General features: G+C 39.0%; 1 protein-coding gene across 1 annotated transcript in view; it reads left to right on the top strand.

Annotated features, from left to right (window-relative positions):
* Positions 1-20840, top strand: part of snky (ubiquitin protein ligase sneaky) — a 70653-nt gene that overhangs the window by 22388 nt on the left and 27425 nt on the right. The window contains exons 4-7 of the mRNA XM_083125967.1: positions 11046-11279; positions 13647-13778; positions 14545-14659; positions 16133-16273. Coding sequence (XP_082982093.1) covers positions 11046-11279; positions 13647-13778; positions 14545-14659; positions 16133-16273 — 622 coding nt within the window. The remainder of the gene's footprint in view (positions 1-11045; positions 11280-13646; positions 13779-14544; positions 14660-16132; positions 16274-20840) is intronic.

The raw sequence follows: 20840 nt of genomic DNA on the forward strand, positions 1-20840 counted from the left end.
ATTTGTTGGAGGCTATCGTGGCCACCTTGTTCATTATTAGTTCTGCTTTAGAGGTAATGGTTTCGATGTGCCTCTTGAAAAGCAGCCCCTCGTAAAGAGTGACTCCGAGATATTTTACTTCCTTCACTCTTTTGATGGAATTATTATTTATTTTAATTGTAGGGTTTCTGTTAAAACTTAATTTTCCTTTTAGTAAAACATAGTTGGTTTTATTCGCAGAAAGATCCAATTTGGCTTTGTTACACCATTGCGTCAATCTATTAAGAGCAGTAGAAGTGCGTGATTCAATCTCCCGTCTGGAATTTCCAGTTATCACCAGCAATAAGTCATCTGCATACGCAATACACTTGTGTACTACCTGTAGGCCCTTCATGACTTGGAGACATGGTTCGAAATTAGCATTCCACAAGTGTGGACCGAGGACCGATCCCTGTGGGCACCCTTTAGATATAAGTTTGTTGATTTTTCCTTCTGGAAGAGATAAAAACACTCTCCTGTCGGTGAGGTAGTCAAGTAAGATAGTGTACAGTGTCCCAGGACAGTCCAAGTTCCGCAAAGTTTGGAAGAGGTGGGGCCACCAGAGGTTGTCGAAGGCCCCCGATATATCCGCCAGCACCGCCACTGCATATTTCTCATCAACCAAGCCAATCGTGTTTAATAGATTGTTTATGGCGTCTTCGGTAGATTTGCCTTTCGTGAAGCCGAATTGAATGTCTGAGCTGTTTGTTAAAGCTGTGAATTCCAAAAGTCTTTTAGTCAGTAATTTTTCGAATATTTTTCCCAATATGTTGATAAGACAGATCGGTCTGTACGACTTGGGGTGCGTTTCCTCTTTTTTCCCGTCTTTTTTAATAATAATAAGTTCAGATTCCTTCCAAATTTTCGGAAATTCCTTAACAATGAGACATTGATTGTACAGAGACGTTAGGAAAGGGGCGATTGCCGGGGTTGCCATTTTAATGATTTCGGCAGGAATTTTGTCTGGACCCGGCGATTTTTTGCTTCTTGTGGCCGTGATTACAGTTATGACCTCCTCCACGCTGAAGGGAAGGAGGGGTCTGTTGTTGTTTTTTTCTTTATAATTACTTCTGATGTATTTATGGGTGTCGTTATCTTCATTTACGTTATCATCGGGAAGTAGAGTGTTAAGTAGCAATTCCGCTGTGTCTTGCAGGTCCTTGGTGTAGGTGTCGTCCTCTTTCTGCAGAGTTGTAAAACCCGTTCCAATCTTTATCTTGTCCATTGCAACCCTATAGGGGAGACCCCATTTGTCATTTTTTAATTTTGATTCGACAAAGCGTTTCCAGCTATTGGATTTAAAGTTCTTCAGCTCGGCTTCGTATCTGCTCTTGGCCCTCCTGTAGAGATCTAAGTTTATTACCCTCAGAGCGTGTATTCGCGTCCTCTGGTACAGCTTACGCGCTTTCTTCATGACTTGCTTTAGGTTTTTAAGTTTTTTGGGCCAGAGCTTACCAGATTGTCTCCCGCTGGACGATAATTTCGGGGTTGATTGATCTATTGCATTTTTTAGTTCTTCTGTCACGTATTTTGCCCATTCATGCACGGTCTTCGTAAAGTCCACCTGCGGTGGGAGATTTATTGCTTGCATAAGGAGCCTATGATTAGTTTTTCTCCAGTCGTACGTATTTTCGGCATTGCTTGTGGGTTCGTTGATGTCGGTTAATAAACAGAAGGTGATTATGTTATGGTCACTCGTGGTTTCCATGTCGAAGACCTTCCACTCTCGCACTTTTCCTGAGAGTTTGTTGTTTGATAAAGTGATGTCTATGTTGCTGGACGCCCCCGCTCTTCCCCTGTACGTTGGCGGATTTCCAGGAGCATTTTCGACAAAGAGGTTGTGGCTCGCAATAAAATCTTCCATCAACTCTCCGTTAGGATCCGTTGTGTCGCCGTGCCACCAAGGGGAGGAAGAGTTCGCATCCGCAGTTATCAGTAATTTGTGGATGTTGTAGGCATCGCATGCTTCCCCAATCTTGTCAAGAAAAATTTCGAGGTTAGTGCTGAATTGACAATAACTATTTATAAGGATGAACGTAAAGTTTTCTAGGGAGAGTTGTACACAATTAATGTGCGAGTTCGAAAATTTAGCGATTTTGGTTGGAATGATGTTCTTGTTCATTAAAATTACAGCAGCTTGTGGTTTCTCGCTGTCATGTAATACTTTTATTCCTGACGGTACGTATGGTATTTTACTATTAATAGTATACGGTTCTTGAATGGACAGAATATCAATTTTATTTATATTTGCGAATTCAAATATTTCCTGGGTAGCTAGTTTTGCACCATTGAGGTTGGCCTGTAAGACTCTTATTTGGCCGTTCATGGATGCCTGACGATCTGGTAACATTGCGGCCATTCTTTATGGTGGATAAACGCGACTCTTCCGTACGCCCTTGCGAAGTCAGCATAAATGTCTTCCAGCTCGAAGGGCACTTCCCTTCGTGAGAAAACCTTCTCAAGGAGTTCAAAGAGTTCATTCTCCGTAATTGATATGTTGTTCGACGCTAGAGTGGGGACAAACGTTCAAACTGATTTATCCAAAAATCCCCTAATTTTTATTTGATTGTGGTACGTCCGTCACCTTCCTTTCGCTTCACGTCATTTAAGCCGTGACATTCAAATTGAAGAGGACTATGTTCTTCAGTGCTGCTGATTCGTGAAATAGTGACTGTTTGTCATTCATGTCATCAATTTATCGAATTATGAATTTTCCAATGTAATTTAGCACATTACAATTTCATTATTTCAAGATAAGTTCTTAAAATATAATAATATTCAGAAATTATTTTTTCTGTGCCAGGAACCTAAAAAATCAGCTGAAAAATGAGAAATAGTACGCACATTAGATATTTTAATATAGTACATATTTCCGTATATTTGCATATTTTTTTTACATACTTCGGAGATTTTCCTACATATTTATGTACATATTTCGCATGTTTTAATTAAATAATAACCCGGGCCCTAGTAATGGCTAACAGTGTCGAAATGCCAAACAGTAAACGCGCCAGAGGAGAGCAGGGGCGAAAGCCCCTCCACCATTCCCCTTCCCCCAAGCAAAGAAGAAAAACTCGATATATAAATTATCTTTTAGTCCAAATATGCATACTTCAATAGTAATTAGGCGTTTACTAAATGTGCCCGCCCCTCGCCTGTCTCATTATTTTTTCTGGCGCCAGACAATATTCATGAGCCCATGTCTGTGTGTTTTGTGCAAAAAAGGGATTTATGTGGTAATATTGAGCAAAATAAAATAAATGCTTTTTTCACTACAGAACTTTTGGAGTGCTAGTTCGAGTTCTCTACTTTTTAGGAGTTTAATGCGTTATAAAATTATGAGCGCAATGTACGTACAATTGACTAGATTAGCTACTGTCAAGAGTTGACTGATTTCGCACGCACCAGCAGCAGCCGAAAGACGATGGCCACAGGCTTTCTGCCGCTCGCTGAGGAACCACGGATAATAAACCTTTTCCTGCTCCCACAAAAATAGGCAATAATTAGGCTGGAGAGTTCAATGAACTAACCGATCTCTAACTACGCACTGGTAATGATCAACAGAGCTCCGGATGGATAATAAACCTTTTCCTGCTCCCACATTACTCACTGAGGAACCACGGCGGTTATCCTACAGACAAATGGGTGAAGGGTGGAAGGGGCAGTGAAGTGAGGGGCGGCGAGGTTGCGAAGATCGACGAAGACTGAGGAACCAGCAAGTTGTTCCTCAATCAGGGTTTCCAATCCCAGCAAAATGGTACTAAACCAAGCACAGTTTGATATTTGTTGGCACTTAGCACTCTGCTTTTGACATAATGGTAAAATCTGCAAACGCCAGTCCCTGGGAGAGGAAAAATCGAATTCAATGGAATATGTTTTCAGGAAATAGAAATAATATTATGTCCAAATATTATTCCTACGTCACCAGCAGACGTATTTCAAACGAAAGGGAGTATGCCGATCCAGCGGCTAGCTTTTTTACAACCATGTCACAATCCATCTTCTATATTTTCTTCATGCTGCCCGATTTAGTTCGTCAGGAGATTTTGTGGTAGGAAATCGGTGGAAATTTGGAGGTAAACAATTTTCTCAAATCTTTTTAAGTTCTATGTTGAACTCATGTTGTTTATTGCACAATTTTAAACAATTTATTTTGGGAGAAAATTTATACTACAGCGTGTCCCGCTTATACGTATAATAAAATAAAAATTCGTAACTTCTAAACAAACTGTCAAAATGATGTGATTGTAATTTCATTTTAAAGAATGACTCAGAATTTTTTTAGCAACACATTCAGTGGTAGTTGCGCATGCTCAGTAGCCAGAATGTCTTGAAAACTGATATTAGTAGTTCCATCAGTGGCGGTCCCTCCATGGAACAGAGGGAACAGGCTGTTCCCTCCTACTTATCGCCCATTGAAGCTATTTAAATTATCTATATTAACATAATAAGAACACTTCTTTCTCCCCAAATCAACATTTCCTAAAGTAACGCCTAAAGTAACACCGTGACTGGGCGTTTGTTTACTTCACGAACCCTCGTCGTTCCACCCTCTACGGCCTGATGCCGAGTATTTCCGACCACGCGCGAAGGTAAACGATCCTCACCACGGAAGCTGAACTCTCTAGCTGTTCCCTGCGAGAGACACAGCGAATTCCTTTTCCTTCGAATTTTTGCTATGTGCTAAAGTTTAATTGCGTCGTAGTGATAGTTTTGAGTGTAGTAAGTCCATATTTTCCTAATTTCATTGCAAAATTGCGTCTGTCATTCATAACGAACTGGAAAAATCTTCTACAGTCTAATCGTCTGCTAAATGCCTTGGCTAAACTCTGCGAAATAGCTTCGAGGGAACAGCTCGCGTCCGTCCACCTGTTCCACCAGCCCCAAGCCAAGACGCACGCAGCGGCAGGACAAAAAAGCGAATGTTGCGAGCGTAGGGTTGCGAATGTTGTATGATCGACAGCCTGAAGACGAAGACGAAAGCTTTTAGTTCATTGAACGTTACAGAAAAGACACAAGACAGCAAACCAACGAAAAAATAAATATGCTGACCAAGGCAGTAATTTATTTTATTAAAAACATAAACTAAACGTAACGTTTCAACCTTCTAGCAAGGTCTTCTTCAGACTCTGTATCAAGTACAAAAGACTTTGAAACGTTACGTTTAGTTTATGTTTTTAATAAAATGAATTACTGCCTTGGTCAGCATATTTATTTTTTCATAATCATGGAAACAAGGCTTAATGGTGTTATAAGCAAACCAACACCTATCCTAACTAGATTAAAGACTAAAACGAAATCATACACAAGGCATTTTCAAACAAGTTACTACAACTCTGTAAAATGATTAACTGGATACTCTTCCAGCGGCAAATTATTGTTGTCCTTGTTTGTTCCTGAGAAGGGAGTTTGGAACACTTCGGGTTTTGTCACAATTTCTACAAATCTAGCGGACGTCATGAAAAAACTCGGCCATCTGAATGTAATTATTTCATTGAGGACGTTTGAATTACAAGAATACTCAGCTCTACAAAAAAAAAATGCCAACGTAATCTACAAATAGAAAGATGAAACAGGTTTCGACCAAACATTTATTTCCTCTGATCACTCATAAATTGCTTTCAGTATTTTTTTCTTTGTTGTGCATCAACAATTTTGTTTTTAATGTTTTCTTTACATTATATCATATTTGCTTTAACAATGTTATTGTCATAATTTTAACGTGCTTCATGTATGTCACTTCTGACAATTTGTAACATATGTATCGTATATTTATTTGGTTCATTTCAGTAAGGGTTGAATTTTACTTGGTCTACTGCATTATATTACGACAGGTATGGGAGGTGGGGGGGGGCAAGTGCAGGTCACCTGTTCCCCTGCCTGATTTAGCACCGCACGCCACTGATGTTCCATCGTACATTTCAATAAAGAAATGGGAAAAACAGTTACGCGAAACCGGTTCATTTCTCAAATCTCGTTAGAGACTTCCTGGACGAGCATTTCAATGGAAAATGGATAGGAAGAGGTTCGAATTTTATTGAATGGCCCCCACGGTCACCAGACCTCACTGTGTGTGATTTTTTGTTGTGGGGGTGTGTTACGGACAAAGTTTACTGTACACCGGTTAGAGATTTGCAAGACTTGCGTGAAAGAAGTGTGGTTGCAGTAAGCAACATTACCCCGCACATGCTTCAAAACGTGTGGCTTGAGGCTGACAACCGGTTTGACATTTGACATTTGCCGTGCCACTAACGGTTCACATGTGGAAGTGCGCTAGTTTTCTTGATTTGTAATAAAAATTTCTGAGTTGTTACATGTACAAAGTTTGAACAAAACATATTGATAAATAAAAAAGTTGTGATTTTTTTTTTATTATACGTATAAGCGGGACACGCTGTATTACATAACTGTTAAGAATAAGTAAAGCAAGTTCAAAACTCTAGAAAAGTAGATGCAGAATTACAATTACCCGAAAAAAGTAATTAATAATACATCCTAGTACAATTTAGAAATATTTAGCTTAATTTCGAAGTTTTAGCAGCACTTTTTGTTATCGTGAATCCACTCGACGACAGGAAGGGAGAAGAAAATCGAAATTCTTGAAAAATCTGAAATATCGTTAATGTTATTTTCGTCGGTTTTTATAGGTTCACATTTAAATATTTCATAGTTCAAAGTGAGGACCAAGGGTCCCTTACCATACCTTGAGCATAGGCTTGCAGCTAACATTCTAAATGCAAAGGATAGTACACTTGCGAACTTTAAAAGAAGGTCTCCCTCCTCTCAGTTAGATTGGAAGCAACAAACAAAAACCGATATTTAATTGGAAACACTCCAGCGTCAATGCCGAAACTCTATGCAAGATAAGGAAGAGCTGCACAGTTGTCAGTCGTGAACACCACACAGAAGAGCAATGTTAACCATGAGTCATCAAGGAATTAGCACAGCGTTTATTTCTGTGGTCATTTGGCCTCGGAAGAAATATTTGTTGTCCATTTTGAGCTTTCAAGAAATCATGTTCGTAGCTGGCGTTTTATCTCCTTCATGAATGAAAATAGGTTGTTCATTTTTTCGTTTCTTTTATCCCTTTTGTCATTAGCTCTAAAACAAATATAAAAATAAAACGAGCAAAGAAGGTCGTTTCTTTCGGCACGTGACAGGCATATGTGGTAACTTTGCTATTTTTACGACCATATTATATCCCTCTTGTTTACTTTCAACGATAAGGACGAATGTTGGAGTGACCAGAAAAAATGAACGAGCACAATAAGCTCTTAAATATTACCCACGCTTCGAAAATAGATTCCGGCCCCAGTGGCAGAGTGGTTACCACAGCACGTTACGACGCCAGGCGTTCCGCATTCGAATCCTGACCTGGGCTTGGAGTTGTGAGTGTCCATTCATCAATTTCATCATATCGTCACTAATCCCCATATTTGATTGAGTTTGATTGATTGAGTTTGTGTTTGAAGTCCAATTTATGCACAGTAAGGCTAATCGGGACTGGACCTACAGTTTAAAGTGGGATCTGAACCACTATGTGCCTCCACCGGTTATCGAACCCGAGAACCCTTGTTCACAAGGCGACGACGCTACCACTGCGCCATCGGGGAAGCCTCCCCCATATTTGCAACTTAGCCAAAAGTGGCACAAGAAGCGAAGTAAAATAATGCAAATCAATCAATCAATCAATCGAACATAGGATCCGGTTTCATAGAGTTATGCAAAGCACTCGGTCATGAAGACCCTCAAAATTGAAATAATAAGTGGAACAAAAACCTAATATTAGAGTATTTTAAGAGTTTATGCAGATTAACAATTCACGTCAACCTACAACAATTTCACCTGTATTGTGTGATATATGGTTCTGCCCTAATATGAACGTGCTCTTGCGATAATAGTTATTTCCGTCTTGCAACACACAGCCTCGACTAGGCACGATATGTGCATTTCCTTGCCTCTTTTCTGTATTTTTTTCTATTTATGATATATTACGTTGCCTTTTTGCCTCTTGGTTAATCCGTGGCGATGAGAATGATTGACCAATTAATAACATGGATGTGATGGGGCAAACATGCCTTAATCATGGTTCGAACTTAAGACCTCTGTCTTCAAAGCACGTTACAATCTGCCACGTGTGTCTTTTCATCTCCAGTCACCATTAATTCCAAGAGGTAGAAAACGACGTTACTCAAACAAATTGTATGAACAATTTCCATGACCATAAACATTTGTATCACTTGTTGAGAGAAATCCATACCCTCGTAACGTTATAAGTAAACGCCCAACTAGGTGATGTCTAAGGAAACCTTCCTTGCACCAAAATCACACTGTGTCCACAGGATTTACGACTGAACGCTTACTAAAGTAATAGAAATGTGCACACCCATTTCCATTAATCGTTCGCTCTTCGTATATTTTTAGGTCGGCTAATTCGAACATACGACCCTAAGACAGCTACACACTGCCAAAAAAACTGCAGTGTCAACAAAGTAATTACTGCATATTTATATATTTTATTTTTGGTAAATGGAATAATTTTCCCTTCAGATTCTTATTTATGTTTGTTTGGTTTATTTTACTTCGCTTTTCTGCCACTTTTGGCTAAACGCGACGATGAGGATGAGCGATGAAATGATGAAATTGATGAAGGGACAGTCACAACGAACACAATGCCAAGGCGGTGTTTAAGCAAGCTGTGTTAACCACTCTACCACGGAGGCCGGAATCCTTTTTAGTTAGTAGAAATCGTTCCTTGACAGCGAACTAAGAACAGTTAATATTTGTCACGTTAAAGAGTTATAATATTTTAAATTTCTAACAAACAATTGGGATTTACTCTTAACCATTTTTTTTTTTTGCCTACATAAAAACTTCCACACAGTTAAGATCGTTTACACTAAGCACAACATCGTTAAAGTCTATGCTTTAAGGAATGATTAAGCACACTGTGATGACTGAAAATAATAATTCACATGACTATAGTGATGCATTACATCCGTGAAACATTAATTTTCGATCAGGAAGAAATATTGAAAAACGCAGGGACACAATGACCAATTTATTTATTTATTTTACTTCGCTTTTCTTCCACTTTTGAGCCCGACCCTGTGGCCGAGTGGTTAGCACATCGCGCTGCGACGCCAAGGGTCCCGGGTTCGAATCCCGGTCGGGCTTGGTTGTTTGTGAATGTCCATTCATCAATTTCATCATTTCATCACTCATCCCCATCTTCGCAAATTAGCCAAGCGGCACAAAACGCGAAGTAAAATAAACTAAATCAATCAATCAATCAATCTTCCACTTTTGAGTAATCACATAGATAAGGATGAAGGGTGTGTTAAGACGAAATTTGTGAAAGGCAATCACAAACGTAGGACACAGCCCAAACTTCACATATAATTATACTGGCCTTGTGTCTAGACGCCAGATCCTCGTTAGTCTGCAAAATATACTCCATTGTCACAATGACGTAAGCATTCGTAGAATAAATTTGTATATCATTCTCCCCCTCCCCCAAGAAACGTGAGCTAAACTAGTGCGCATTCTGTGATACGTTCATTACTTCTCAGGAACCCATTCGTGGCCTTCAAATAGTTTATCATGAAAAAACTGCGGGTTAGGATGTTAACAGATACTTCAGGGACAATATCCAAAGAATACTGTCACATACGCAGAATGCAAAACATTTCTATTTTCTCATTTCTACTACAACCCTGGCGAAAAAAAAGGCGGCTGGAGCGTGGTGCTGATCGTATCACCTCCAAAATAGCCGAGCTCGACAATATGCGTGCCCTACTACCACATCCCCTAAATGTGCCTTCATGGCACGTTGCTATACGCACGAGGAACTTTACCTAACCTTTACTACTACTAACTACTCATGCCAGGAATTTTGATATTTTTTATACTTTTTTATTTGCCCATTGCTAACCTGGTTCATTCCCAGCCATAACAGCAATTAGTCGATGCAATAAAATTACGCCAAACTTAAAAAGAAACGGGTGTCGGCGTGCGCGCGCACACACACACACACACACACACACACACACACACACACACACACACACACACACACAGAGAGAGAGAGAGAGAGAGAAGGGGGGGGTAGGAACACAAAAATCATCCACAAACTGCCTAGATCATGCCTGACAAGACTCCAACAGAAAGCTTTCCGGAAACAAGTTTACCTGCGCATAAGGTAGTGATGGCCTTGTCTGCAACTGCCTTCCCCCATTTTCTTATCCAATACAGGCGTAATGAAGTGTTTCCAACTACCTTCCAATCTAACTAAGAGGAGCGAGACCTTTTTTTAAAGTTCGCCAGTGTACAAGCGATACGTATGAATGTAATTGAACGCATTTTTCAAACTTTCCTCGGTTTACCATAATTTCTTCCTACACTCCGGAAAAGTCACTAGTCACCACTGTTCTCCACTAGTTTAAAGTGTTATAGTTTTAGAATATTTTAGTTTGTATTTATTACATTAAGATTTAAGAACACAATATAAGTAGCTACTGAATTAGCATTTATTAATATAGTAGTTATGTATGATATGATTAGTATGAATTGTTGTTTTAAGTCCACTTTATGCACAGATAAGCTAATCGGGACTGGACTTACAGTTAAAAATGTGATCCGAACCACTGTGCAATGAACCTCCACCAGGTATCGAACCCGGGACCCAGTGGCGACAATTGGGTTCCAAAAACGAGGGGGCAAGGTGCCAAAACTGGGGGGGGCAAAGACAGTATATTTCCCTTTGTAGATAAGATTTAGCATAGTGTCGGGGTAAAAGTGGCAAAAAGTTTGGGGCAACTGCCCCCCCCCCTAATCGCCGCCACGGGACCCCTTGATTAGAAGGCGACATTAGCACTACGCCATCGGGGAGGCCATTTATACAAATATTAAATAACAATCTAATGGAATATTACCTAGCACTTGTAACAGAAAATGTACTATTTTATAAAGTACAATTAAAATTTAATTTTTAATTATGAATTCTGTTTTTCAATATTAATTTAAAGGTGAGGTGCATCTCTTTTCTGGCATTCCCCAATTTTTGTGGAAAAGCTGGTCGTGGAGTTCTCAAAGCAATAATTCTTGGCTACCTGGTTGCAGGCCCAATACAAAACCTTGCCAACAATGGGAGAGAGGTGGTCAGGGTGTTCACATGCTCAGCTTCATTGACATACAATTTAACAAAGACAAGAGTTACCCTCATGTTTAAACCATTCCAGCAGGCTCTACTTGGTGTGAAGGTAAGACTAAGTAAGTAAGTAAGTATTGGGCACAACATGGGCATTGGGGGAGGGGGTGTCAATTAATCCATCAACCATCCCTGGAAAATGTCATTTCAAATTAGATAAAGCAATTAGGATATTATTTTTATAGTTGATAAATGAAATAAATTTCAGTTAATTATTATTCCCGCAGAATAGCCAAAGGAAAAATTGCTGCAGATCGAAACATTACGTGTCAAATGTAGGCATCAGGTCAGAATTTCTTGTTTTCATATTCTATCATAGTTAAAATAATAAAGAGTTCCATGAGTTTCCAAAATTCCTCAAATCAGACTCTTATGACAGAGGTCACACAATATAAACTTAATGACTAAATTTCTTCCTAAATTTTGAACATTTTTCTTGAGTGATTATGTTAACGTTGATGACAAAATAGAATAATTATGAATTTCAGTACAGTAGTAACTGTGTGCTATGTAAAATCTACTACTTGAATACTATAAACCTTGAATAAATTCAAAATTCGGGTGAATACACAGGATTTATTCACGTTTTGTAGCATTCAAGTAGGGAATTTTATGTTATATATGGAAAACTATCTCTGATGACCACAAGAGTAATATCAACAGCCGATCCGAGTATGGCCACACTTACAAATACAAATAATTTGTTTGTATTTAAGTACATATATTTGAAGTACATTATCCTCTTCTCTTCCTGGTTCAATTTCTTATTACTGATGATGATACTGATCATAGATGTAGAAGTTATAGTTTTTGCATTTGGCTTACTTAATGTTTGTTCGGCACCGTCGCTGTGCAGTCTAAGGCATCATGCTTTGGGCTCGGGCTGCGGGATGGGTGCATGTTCGAGTCTCCTGGGGGAAGCGTAACAACATTTGTCTTAAGATTTCGACCTGTGTATGGAACTGGTGGCCACATATCGGGGTGTTACGAATGAGTACGTAGGGTAAACCGGTCATGGAAACCTACAACGACTGCTGCTACGTGCTGACCACACGTAACTGTCAAGGTGGGAGTGAGGCCGGCAGTCGGTAGGTAGGCCCTGGCCCTCATTGGCTCTTGCGCCATGGGTTATATTATTATATACTTAATGTTTACTTATATTTAACTCAAAAAGTAAGAATAAGAAGCCTGGAAATATAAGAGTCGTTCAAATGAAACATGCACAGTTTATATGCAACAAAATACCCAATATCACAAAGATAGCATGCTGGTATTACTTTGACATAGGCTACAGATAAGCACCCCCACCGTTCAGGCAACCGTCCCAATGTTGAACAAGTTTATGGATACCGTCCGCAAAGAAGAATGCCTGGTGCATGTTGAATCACTCTTCCACAGCATCTTGAACCGCTTGATCGAAGACGGCTTCTTCAGCGGACCAAAGATGTAAAAGTCACAAGGGGAAAGATCTGGGTTGTACGGTGGGTGTTCCATAACATCCACGGAAAATGGCACAGTGTCTCCATCGTTGCATTGACATTGTGTGGGCATGCATTATCGTAAAGCATGCTCACACCTTGTGACAGTTTTCCCGGAAGTTTTTTTATGGTCCTTCGGAGTTTCTCTAAGGTGCAACAAAAACGTTCGGCTTCTTTTGAAACATGCATCCCCGTACATGGCTTGCATTCACCGAAAGATTTCACTTGCACATTTCTTTGCACATGAATTGAATGATGCCCCGTTGTACGCACTTGGACATATCCATTACACAACCTCTTGTGTTTCACTTTCTCCTCTACTCAACAGATGCATGCAACAGACTGCGCATCTTATGTTCTGTTACTACAAACCACCAAGCCCTATAGTGCTGCCACCATCTAGCCTCTCTGTCAAATACTTGCAGTGTTGCCAGCTCTGTCTATGTTTCACTTGAACGACCCTTATATAAAGAGCTCTATGTTGTAGAGAGTAAGTTTGAAGATATTTAATTCTATTTTTCTTATCCTATGTAGATCTTTAGATTAGCTGTTGGCTTAGAGTTGTCAGTAATTTGAATAGGTCTAGCATGTTTGGATTCTATGTATAGTAAAAATACATTATTTCTGGATTTAGTGTTTAGCACACTGCATAGTAACAATGAGAAATTTTTAAGTACAACTTGTATAACTTGTGGCATGCCCAAAGTTTTTGCAAGGACAAGAAATATGATTGTAAGGAGGATGCTATGTCATCTTTATTTTTGGAAATGATGGGTCAAAGGGAGAGGGGGATGGACTCTGAAACCTCGTTAGGTATGCTTTTGCTTGCTTCATAAACTAGGTCTATAAAGCAAAAGCATGTGGCAATCAACTTCAAAATATTTATGCACTTTCATTTTTAATTAGTACAGTAATACATAACAGAAACAACTTCTTTTCAGACTGACTTCAGTGATGCAAAAAGAACTTTGAGAAATGTAAAAGGAGTGGTAAAACCATTGAAAAAGGAGATGGAAGGGAAAGATGAGATGAAGCACCTAAAAGAAGAGAATGATTACATTGATGATATCCAGGTTAGATATTAAAACTAATGCAAAACATTGACTCAAAAAACACTGCATGGAAAAAGCAATTAATCCATTCCTTGGACAGTCTTAGTGAACCTACGGATCGAAGGAAGTGATAAGTGTTAAGTCACAAACAACCGTGACCCCTTGGAAATGACACAGAAATAAATGAAATCTTTCATACCGGAGTGACACGACAAGCTGCATATGTTGCTTGGACTGGGTCATTTTCTCAATGGTGTGCATCATGTTGACTCAGACTGTTGGTTACACGAACACAGTAAATAGTTATTTACAGGCTGGAAGTCGGGGGATATTTGCATATTCAGGTGTGTGTGCAATGAGCAGTAAAGCATCGCACACTCAAATGTCAACCTCACTTCCACATACTACATCCTGGACTGTATTTTGCAGACTAATGAGGCTCTGGCGCTTGGACTGAAGCAAGGATAATCCTAAGGATAATAGGGCTATTAGTGATTGTAATTAGAGTGTGATTACATTAGTGAAGTCCCTAAGGAAAAATATATTATTCATCTGAAACTGAATCCATATTCTCCGATCATTTCAGTAGTTTCAACTCAACTTCCACACATTAGTCTCAAGCTATTGCCTTCTTCCTAATGTCTACACTTATTATTAAGCCCATTGGTTTTCTACACAGAGCTAGCTGTATCATGCTCAACAGCCAATTGTGTTGTATGGAACTTACATTTTTCCTTTTGTATGATTTGTTTGTCAAATTTTGCATCTTACTTCTGTCATTTTCCAGGTTGATTCACGTCGGTCGAAAGATATTGAAGCCAAGTATTTTCGCATTCCTGCAGAAAGTAAAGCTGCAAGATATGAAAAAGAATACCTTAAAAAGCTGGAATATAGATGTGAAGGTAAATGAACGTACAAATTAATTACTAATACCAAAAAATTGCCCTTTACTGCAAGGAATAATGAAGAAGTAAGGGAATTATGTAATCAGAGGAATCGTAGAAGAAAATAGAATTTAAGTAGTCAATCATGTTGTTCAAGAAATATTTGTTGAAAGCACATGAAATATGACGAGACCGAGGAAAATATTTCCTTTAAGACATGGACATAAAAATTACTGAAAATTAGCAGAAGGCAGCCAGTAAGTATCACTGTTTTAAACTTAATTCATTATTTTTTCATGTACGAGGGCAAATCGAAAAGTCTTTGCGCCTAATTTTTTTTCTAGCTTGTTATAAGTGTTATTACAAAAGCGAGATATACGAGCGATGCAGTAGGCTTTTCTTGGAACGGCCCTATTGTAACTTGCGATTTCTTCCATGGCACGGTGCTGTTATCAGTTGGCAAAGATGGCCGGAGTGCGCAGGAAGTCCACGCCATAGGAGCAGCGAAGTGTTATTAGTTTTTTATGGTGCAAAGGACAAACAGCCACAGATATCCACAGGGAAATGGAGCCAGTTTATGAGGACAAGTGTTTATCAGTGCGAAGTGTGCAGTAGTGGTTCAAGGAGTTTGAAAATGGACGGGAAAATGTGGAGGACAATGAGCGATCGAGCCGACCTCGTTCCTCGCTGACACCAAATTGCCAAACTTCAGTCATGGGGGTGGGAGATTATGGAGCATCCCTGTACAGCCCAGACCTATCCCCCAGTGATTACCATCTTTTTGTTCCATTGAAGAAGTTCCTGGCAGGACAGAGGTTCACGAACGACACCGAAGTGCAGAACGTTGTTCGTCGTTGGTTCCGTGATCAGCCGGCCATTTCTATGCAACGGGCATTGCGAAACTTGTGGTACGGTGGGATAAGTGCCTCAACAGGTGTGGTGATTATGTGGAATAATAGCTAAAAGTACGTTTAAGATTGTGTATATCTTGTTTTTCTCTTATGGTTTGTAATCTGGTAGTAAATAGTTAGGTGCAAAGACTTTTTGATTTGCCCTCGTATATTCATACTATTGTGTCCCCCACCGTGGCCATGTGGTCTAGGGCATCTAGGAGAGACTTTCGGCTCAGGCTATGGGATGCACACTGGTTCGAGTCTCTTGGGTAAAGAGAAACAACTTTTCTCCTGAGATTTTGGCCAGTGTATGGGACTGGGACTGGTGGCCACCCACTATCGTGAGGAAATTGGGGAGCTACGAATGAGTAGCGTATCCTGGAAATGGAAAGCTTACAACAATGACTAGGGGTTTGTGCTGCTGACAACATGTCACCATGTCGCTAGTTGGATGATCACCCACCTCTGCTGAGGCATGTGGGAATGAGGCTGTCAGTCAGTAGGTAGGCCTGGCCCTCAAGGTCTGTTGCGCCACAGATTGTTATTATTATATTCATACTGATGTTTGTGTAACTAGATCTAATCTTTGTTCTTGCAGATATTATGAGCAGAGGAGCAGAAAGATGCAGGGACATGTTTAAATCAGCTTATGATAAATGTTACAAAACAGTATCTTGGGTGGCTGCTTGGTTGTTGTGCTGGCCAATGAAATTAACTTTCATCTGCAACATCGTACAAGGTAAGTATACACTGAGGAATAGACTACTAAACATTGGGAGAGCAATGTAGTCAAACTCTTTTACCATCTGGACTGGAATGTCTTCTGCATTGGACCAGAAATAATTCAAGGACATGGAGGTATTACTATACTTCTTAAGCTGTGAATAACGTACACTGCAACTATTTGTACTCTCTCCAGGTATTCATTTCAGGACAGAATGGGTGATTCGATTAAGTAATAAAGAATAAAGTCACCAGAGCACTTCCATGAATTATCATCTACTGTAGATCTTAAACACCTTGCAGTTTCATATTGTTTACATGTTGATCTGAATTGTTATCTGCTCTGTGTCAGTACGTACTTCTTAAGATTATTGATTCTTGCAACTTAATTACTGTGCAATTTTGCTTTACATACCAAATTGCATAAACAACAAATCTTCTTCTTCTTCTATGGCACTCCGGTCCGTATTCGGTCCATGGCTTCCTTTGCCATCCTGTCCTATCCAAGGCTGCTCTCTTCCAGTCCCTAGTTCTCAGCAGTTGTACTGCATCTGCTCCAACCACTTCTTCCCATCTGTTTCTGGGTCTCCCCACTGATCTTTTTCCTCCAAAACTGCCTTGCAACACCTTCTTGAGGTTTCCGCTATCATCCATCCTGATTATGTGTCCTGCCCACTCTAACCTTTTAGCTGTTATATAAGCTGAGATGGGTACATCTTTGTAAAGTTCAAGTAATTCCTGATTGGTTCTTATTCTCCAAATATCTTGCACTTTTATTGGCCCAAATATTTTCCTTAGTATTTTTCATTCAAACAAGTCCACCATTTCAGCTGCGCTTTGATTAAATGTCCATGTTCCACTCCCGTATATAATTCTGCTAATTAGGGTTTTATACAAAGTAACTTGGTTCTATGGTTTACTTCATTATATTTAGGGACATTGAATTTTCGCGATGCGTGAAATCGTGAAATGTGAAAAAAATATGCAATTTTGAACATTCTTGACATAACTACACCCCCAATGATGAAATATGCATGAGTTTTATTTGCGAAGTAATGCGAAATGTGTGCTTTTCCACAAAATGAATGCTTTTTCGCGAAATAACCGTGAAATATCATCAAATTAAGTAGAAAACACGCAAAACAGGCAATCGAGGTTGTGCACCCAAACTGTCGATTTGTAACGAAACGTTTGCCTAAAGTTTCCTACCACTTGCAGGTGAAGAACGTTTTATCTTCGATCACATCAGGAAGACGCTGCAAATTGGGATTTCCCATGCACATAATCTCAGTTCGAAAACTTCGCTCCCTGTCAAGCTGCATTCCTTTCTTCCCCCGAATGTCGACTCAACTTCCAGTTTCATTGAACTTGCTAGCTGTAGAAGCGATAAGATTAGTCTGTTTTTTTCTTTTTTCCACCGCTGGTATATACTGCTGATTTTATTTACCGCTCTCCTCAGTTTTTATTTACCATAAATTTGTCTCCCTAATTATATTTAATCAATGGTAGTAATGAGAAGTATGCTTTATTGGCTCTTTGTATTCTATTTCTCACTTCTATCATCTCATCATTTTTGTCTGTGATAAATACTCCTAGATAAGGGAAACTTGACACCACTTCCAATTCATGTTCTCCAATTTTTATATGATTTTCCTTTAACTTTACTTTCTTTGTTTGGACTAATATTTTTCTTTTATTTGTGTTAATTTGTAATCCAAGTTCCTTCCCTTTCTCATCTAGTGTTTCTACTACTTCTATAATTGATCTTATTAACCGTCCTATGATATTGATGTCATCTGCATACCCAACTATTTGGGTCGACTGTATCTAATGTTCTTCTGGTAGCTATCATTAGTTTCCAGTGGCATGGCGTGACTTTTTCAAAAGTGTTACCGGTCATCAGACATTATCATCTCCACCCTACAGCCCCCTCAAAAAAAAAAAACAAAAAAAAAAAACATGCCTTTGATCTGTTTTTTTTTTTCAATCCTCTCAATGATTTATTTAGCCACAATCACTCCTAGAAAGAACTACCACTCAGGAGAGAGTTACTACAAAAATCCAGTAAATAGTAGTCGAGCCTTGTCAACCATCTCTGTTTCTTTGCAAAGAGGTGGAAAGGGGAAGAAGAACCACACATTCGGGTCAGTTTGACGTTTCTGCGTTGAGCAGACAACAGAATTCCTCTCCTCCAGTGGTGGGAGGAAGTCCAGATGTATGTACCACTGTTGCCAAATTAGTTTTTTGGAGCAAGGTTTGTCCAAATCACGAATCGCATCAAGTACTTATCTTTTCGTCTATTACTAAACGGTCTCAGTTGTAGTTAAATCCAGCTTTTGCTTTGCAGTCTAGCTCTTGTTGCTTCAGAGAAACAGTATCCCCGTTTTAGGTGGGATTTAGCTCTTTTCTGGAAATCCAATGTGACAATACTTGCTGATCTGGTAGGCCGCAGCGGCAACAGGGACCCTAAACAGACATATGAATAACCCCCTAACACACTTGCCTCCAAGTCTTCCCCGCTGTTCCCTTGCATTGGCGGGCACCCTTTCCTCTTGTTGCCTCTTGAGGGTAGTGGAACGGCCTGCCTCTTCGCTTTTGTCGGCTGCAGAAAAAATGTCCTCTGCAATATACACTCAACTGCAACGCTGTCGGTTAACTTATTTAACAATGTTGTTATTTTATTGAGAGAAAAAAACTTTTTAATTTCTTTACATTTTGCTATTACCTGCGGTAACACCGGTTACATGCATGCCAGGGCTCTGCTAGTTTCCTTATCACATATTACAGAGACAGATTGAACAAGAGTGGTGCCAAGCCATCTCCTTGAGACCTTGTTTAACTGAAAAGCTCTCTCCCATATTTGCTTGTATCTTCACACGTTCTTTGGTGTTCTGCACCATCATTTCTACCTATCAAATTAATTTTGTGGGTATTCTGAATGTACTCAATATGTTTCCAATTTTAGTTCAATCAATGGAGTCATAGGCTTGTTTAAAATCGACAAAGACTTCTGTTATTTCTATGTTCTCTGTGTGTATTTGATCTATTGTAGACCTGCCTTTTCTGAAGCCGGCTTGGTACTCTCCTAATGCTTCTTCTGCATATGGGTGTAATCTTTCCCTAAGTATGCTTGTCAATATCTTGTATGTTACACACAGCAACTACCTTGATTAGGTAATGGTCTATTCCACAACTGGCCCCTCTGTATGACTGTACATTTATAATGCTTGTTGCTCTCTTTCGATCTATCAAAACATGGTCTATGTGATTGTTGGTTCTTCCATCAGGTGATATCCATGTATATTTATGTATTTGTTTTCTGCGGAACATTGTGGATGCTATTATCATATCTTTACTAATTGCCAGGTCAATGAGTCCATGACCATTATCGTTGGAATTTCCATGTAAGCTGTGCCTTCCAATTGTTTCTTTATAAATTTCCTCTTTGCCTATCTGTGTGTTCAGGTCCCCCATTATTATTTTCGCATCACTGGATGGTACACTGTCTATTGTCTTTCATAGTTTGTCACAGAATTCATCTTTTATTAGTTGTTCCTTTTCTTCTGTAGGTGCATAGACATTAAAGAATTTAGTTCTCATTCTTATTTTACATATTCTCTCATCTATAGGTTTAAAATCAAGTTCTCTTTCATTCTTCTGTCTACTATGAAGGCCACCCCTGCTTCTTTATTTCCTTTAAACCACCAATCCCTACAATAAAATTCATTGTTATTGTCCATGTTATACCACAATATTTATTTTGTGAACTTTTCATTATACCACAATATTCATTTTGTGAACTTTTAACATAAATAATATTCCTTCTGAGACAAAACTTCTTATTTCCTCTATGTTCCAATGACAACCGTACATATATTAGAGTAGGACGAATTAAAGAAAGAAGAAAAATAAAAGATACTGAAAAAATTAATTAAACCTAATGCAACAATATAATTATTTTTCCATTGATTTCTTGTTTGTGTAGTGATTACAGGAAGCTCTATTGTTGTCCTCATGAGAATTGGAGTATGACTCATGGAACGTTAAGTCAAACACCTTCCTGGTCAAGTGCTATTTCACCTTCTGATGCAAACATGGTTAGGTTAGGCTTGTTAGATTTAATGTTTAGCCTAACAACGAAAGAATTTAACCTGACATCAGAATATGAAATACCAAGCTTGACTGAGAAGGTGTTTAAGTTAAATGGGATAAATGAGACCCGTGATAATTGTCTGTTAGGTAGTAATATTGTTTCAATGTATTACCAACACATCTCTTGAAAAAGATGGATGTTTATGGCATTGCAACTGGAAAAATAAAGTTGTACCTTGTTTGTTTTTGCGTGTGTGTATACATACATATTCAGAATATACCAATCATTATCTAATTCAAAATAAAAACTATTTTCTGCTTTTAAACATCTTATATCATCTCCAGAACTTCCCTAGAAATTTGCAGGTTTTTGTATCCTTTAAATTGTCAAAAATCTGAAAATGTTCACATAAATAGGTCACATAAGAAAATACAAAGACACTTAAAAATCAACTGCACCCACTAATTGGATTTTTAACTGGAATCTGAAA

Source organism: Lepisma saccharinum, chromosome 1 (assembly GCF_977018435.1).
Source record: "Lepisma saccharinum chromosome 1, izLepSacc3.1, whole genome shotgun sequence".
Lineage (NCBI taxonomy): Eukaryota > Metazoa > Arthropoda > Insecta > Zygentoma > Lepismatidae > Lepisma > Lepisma saccharinum.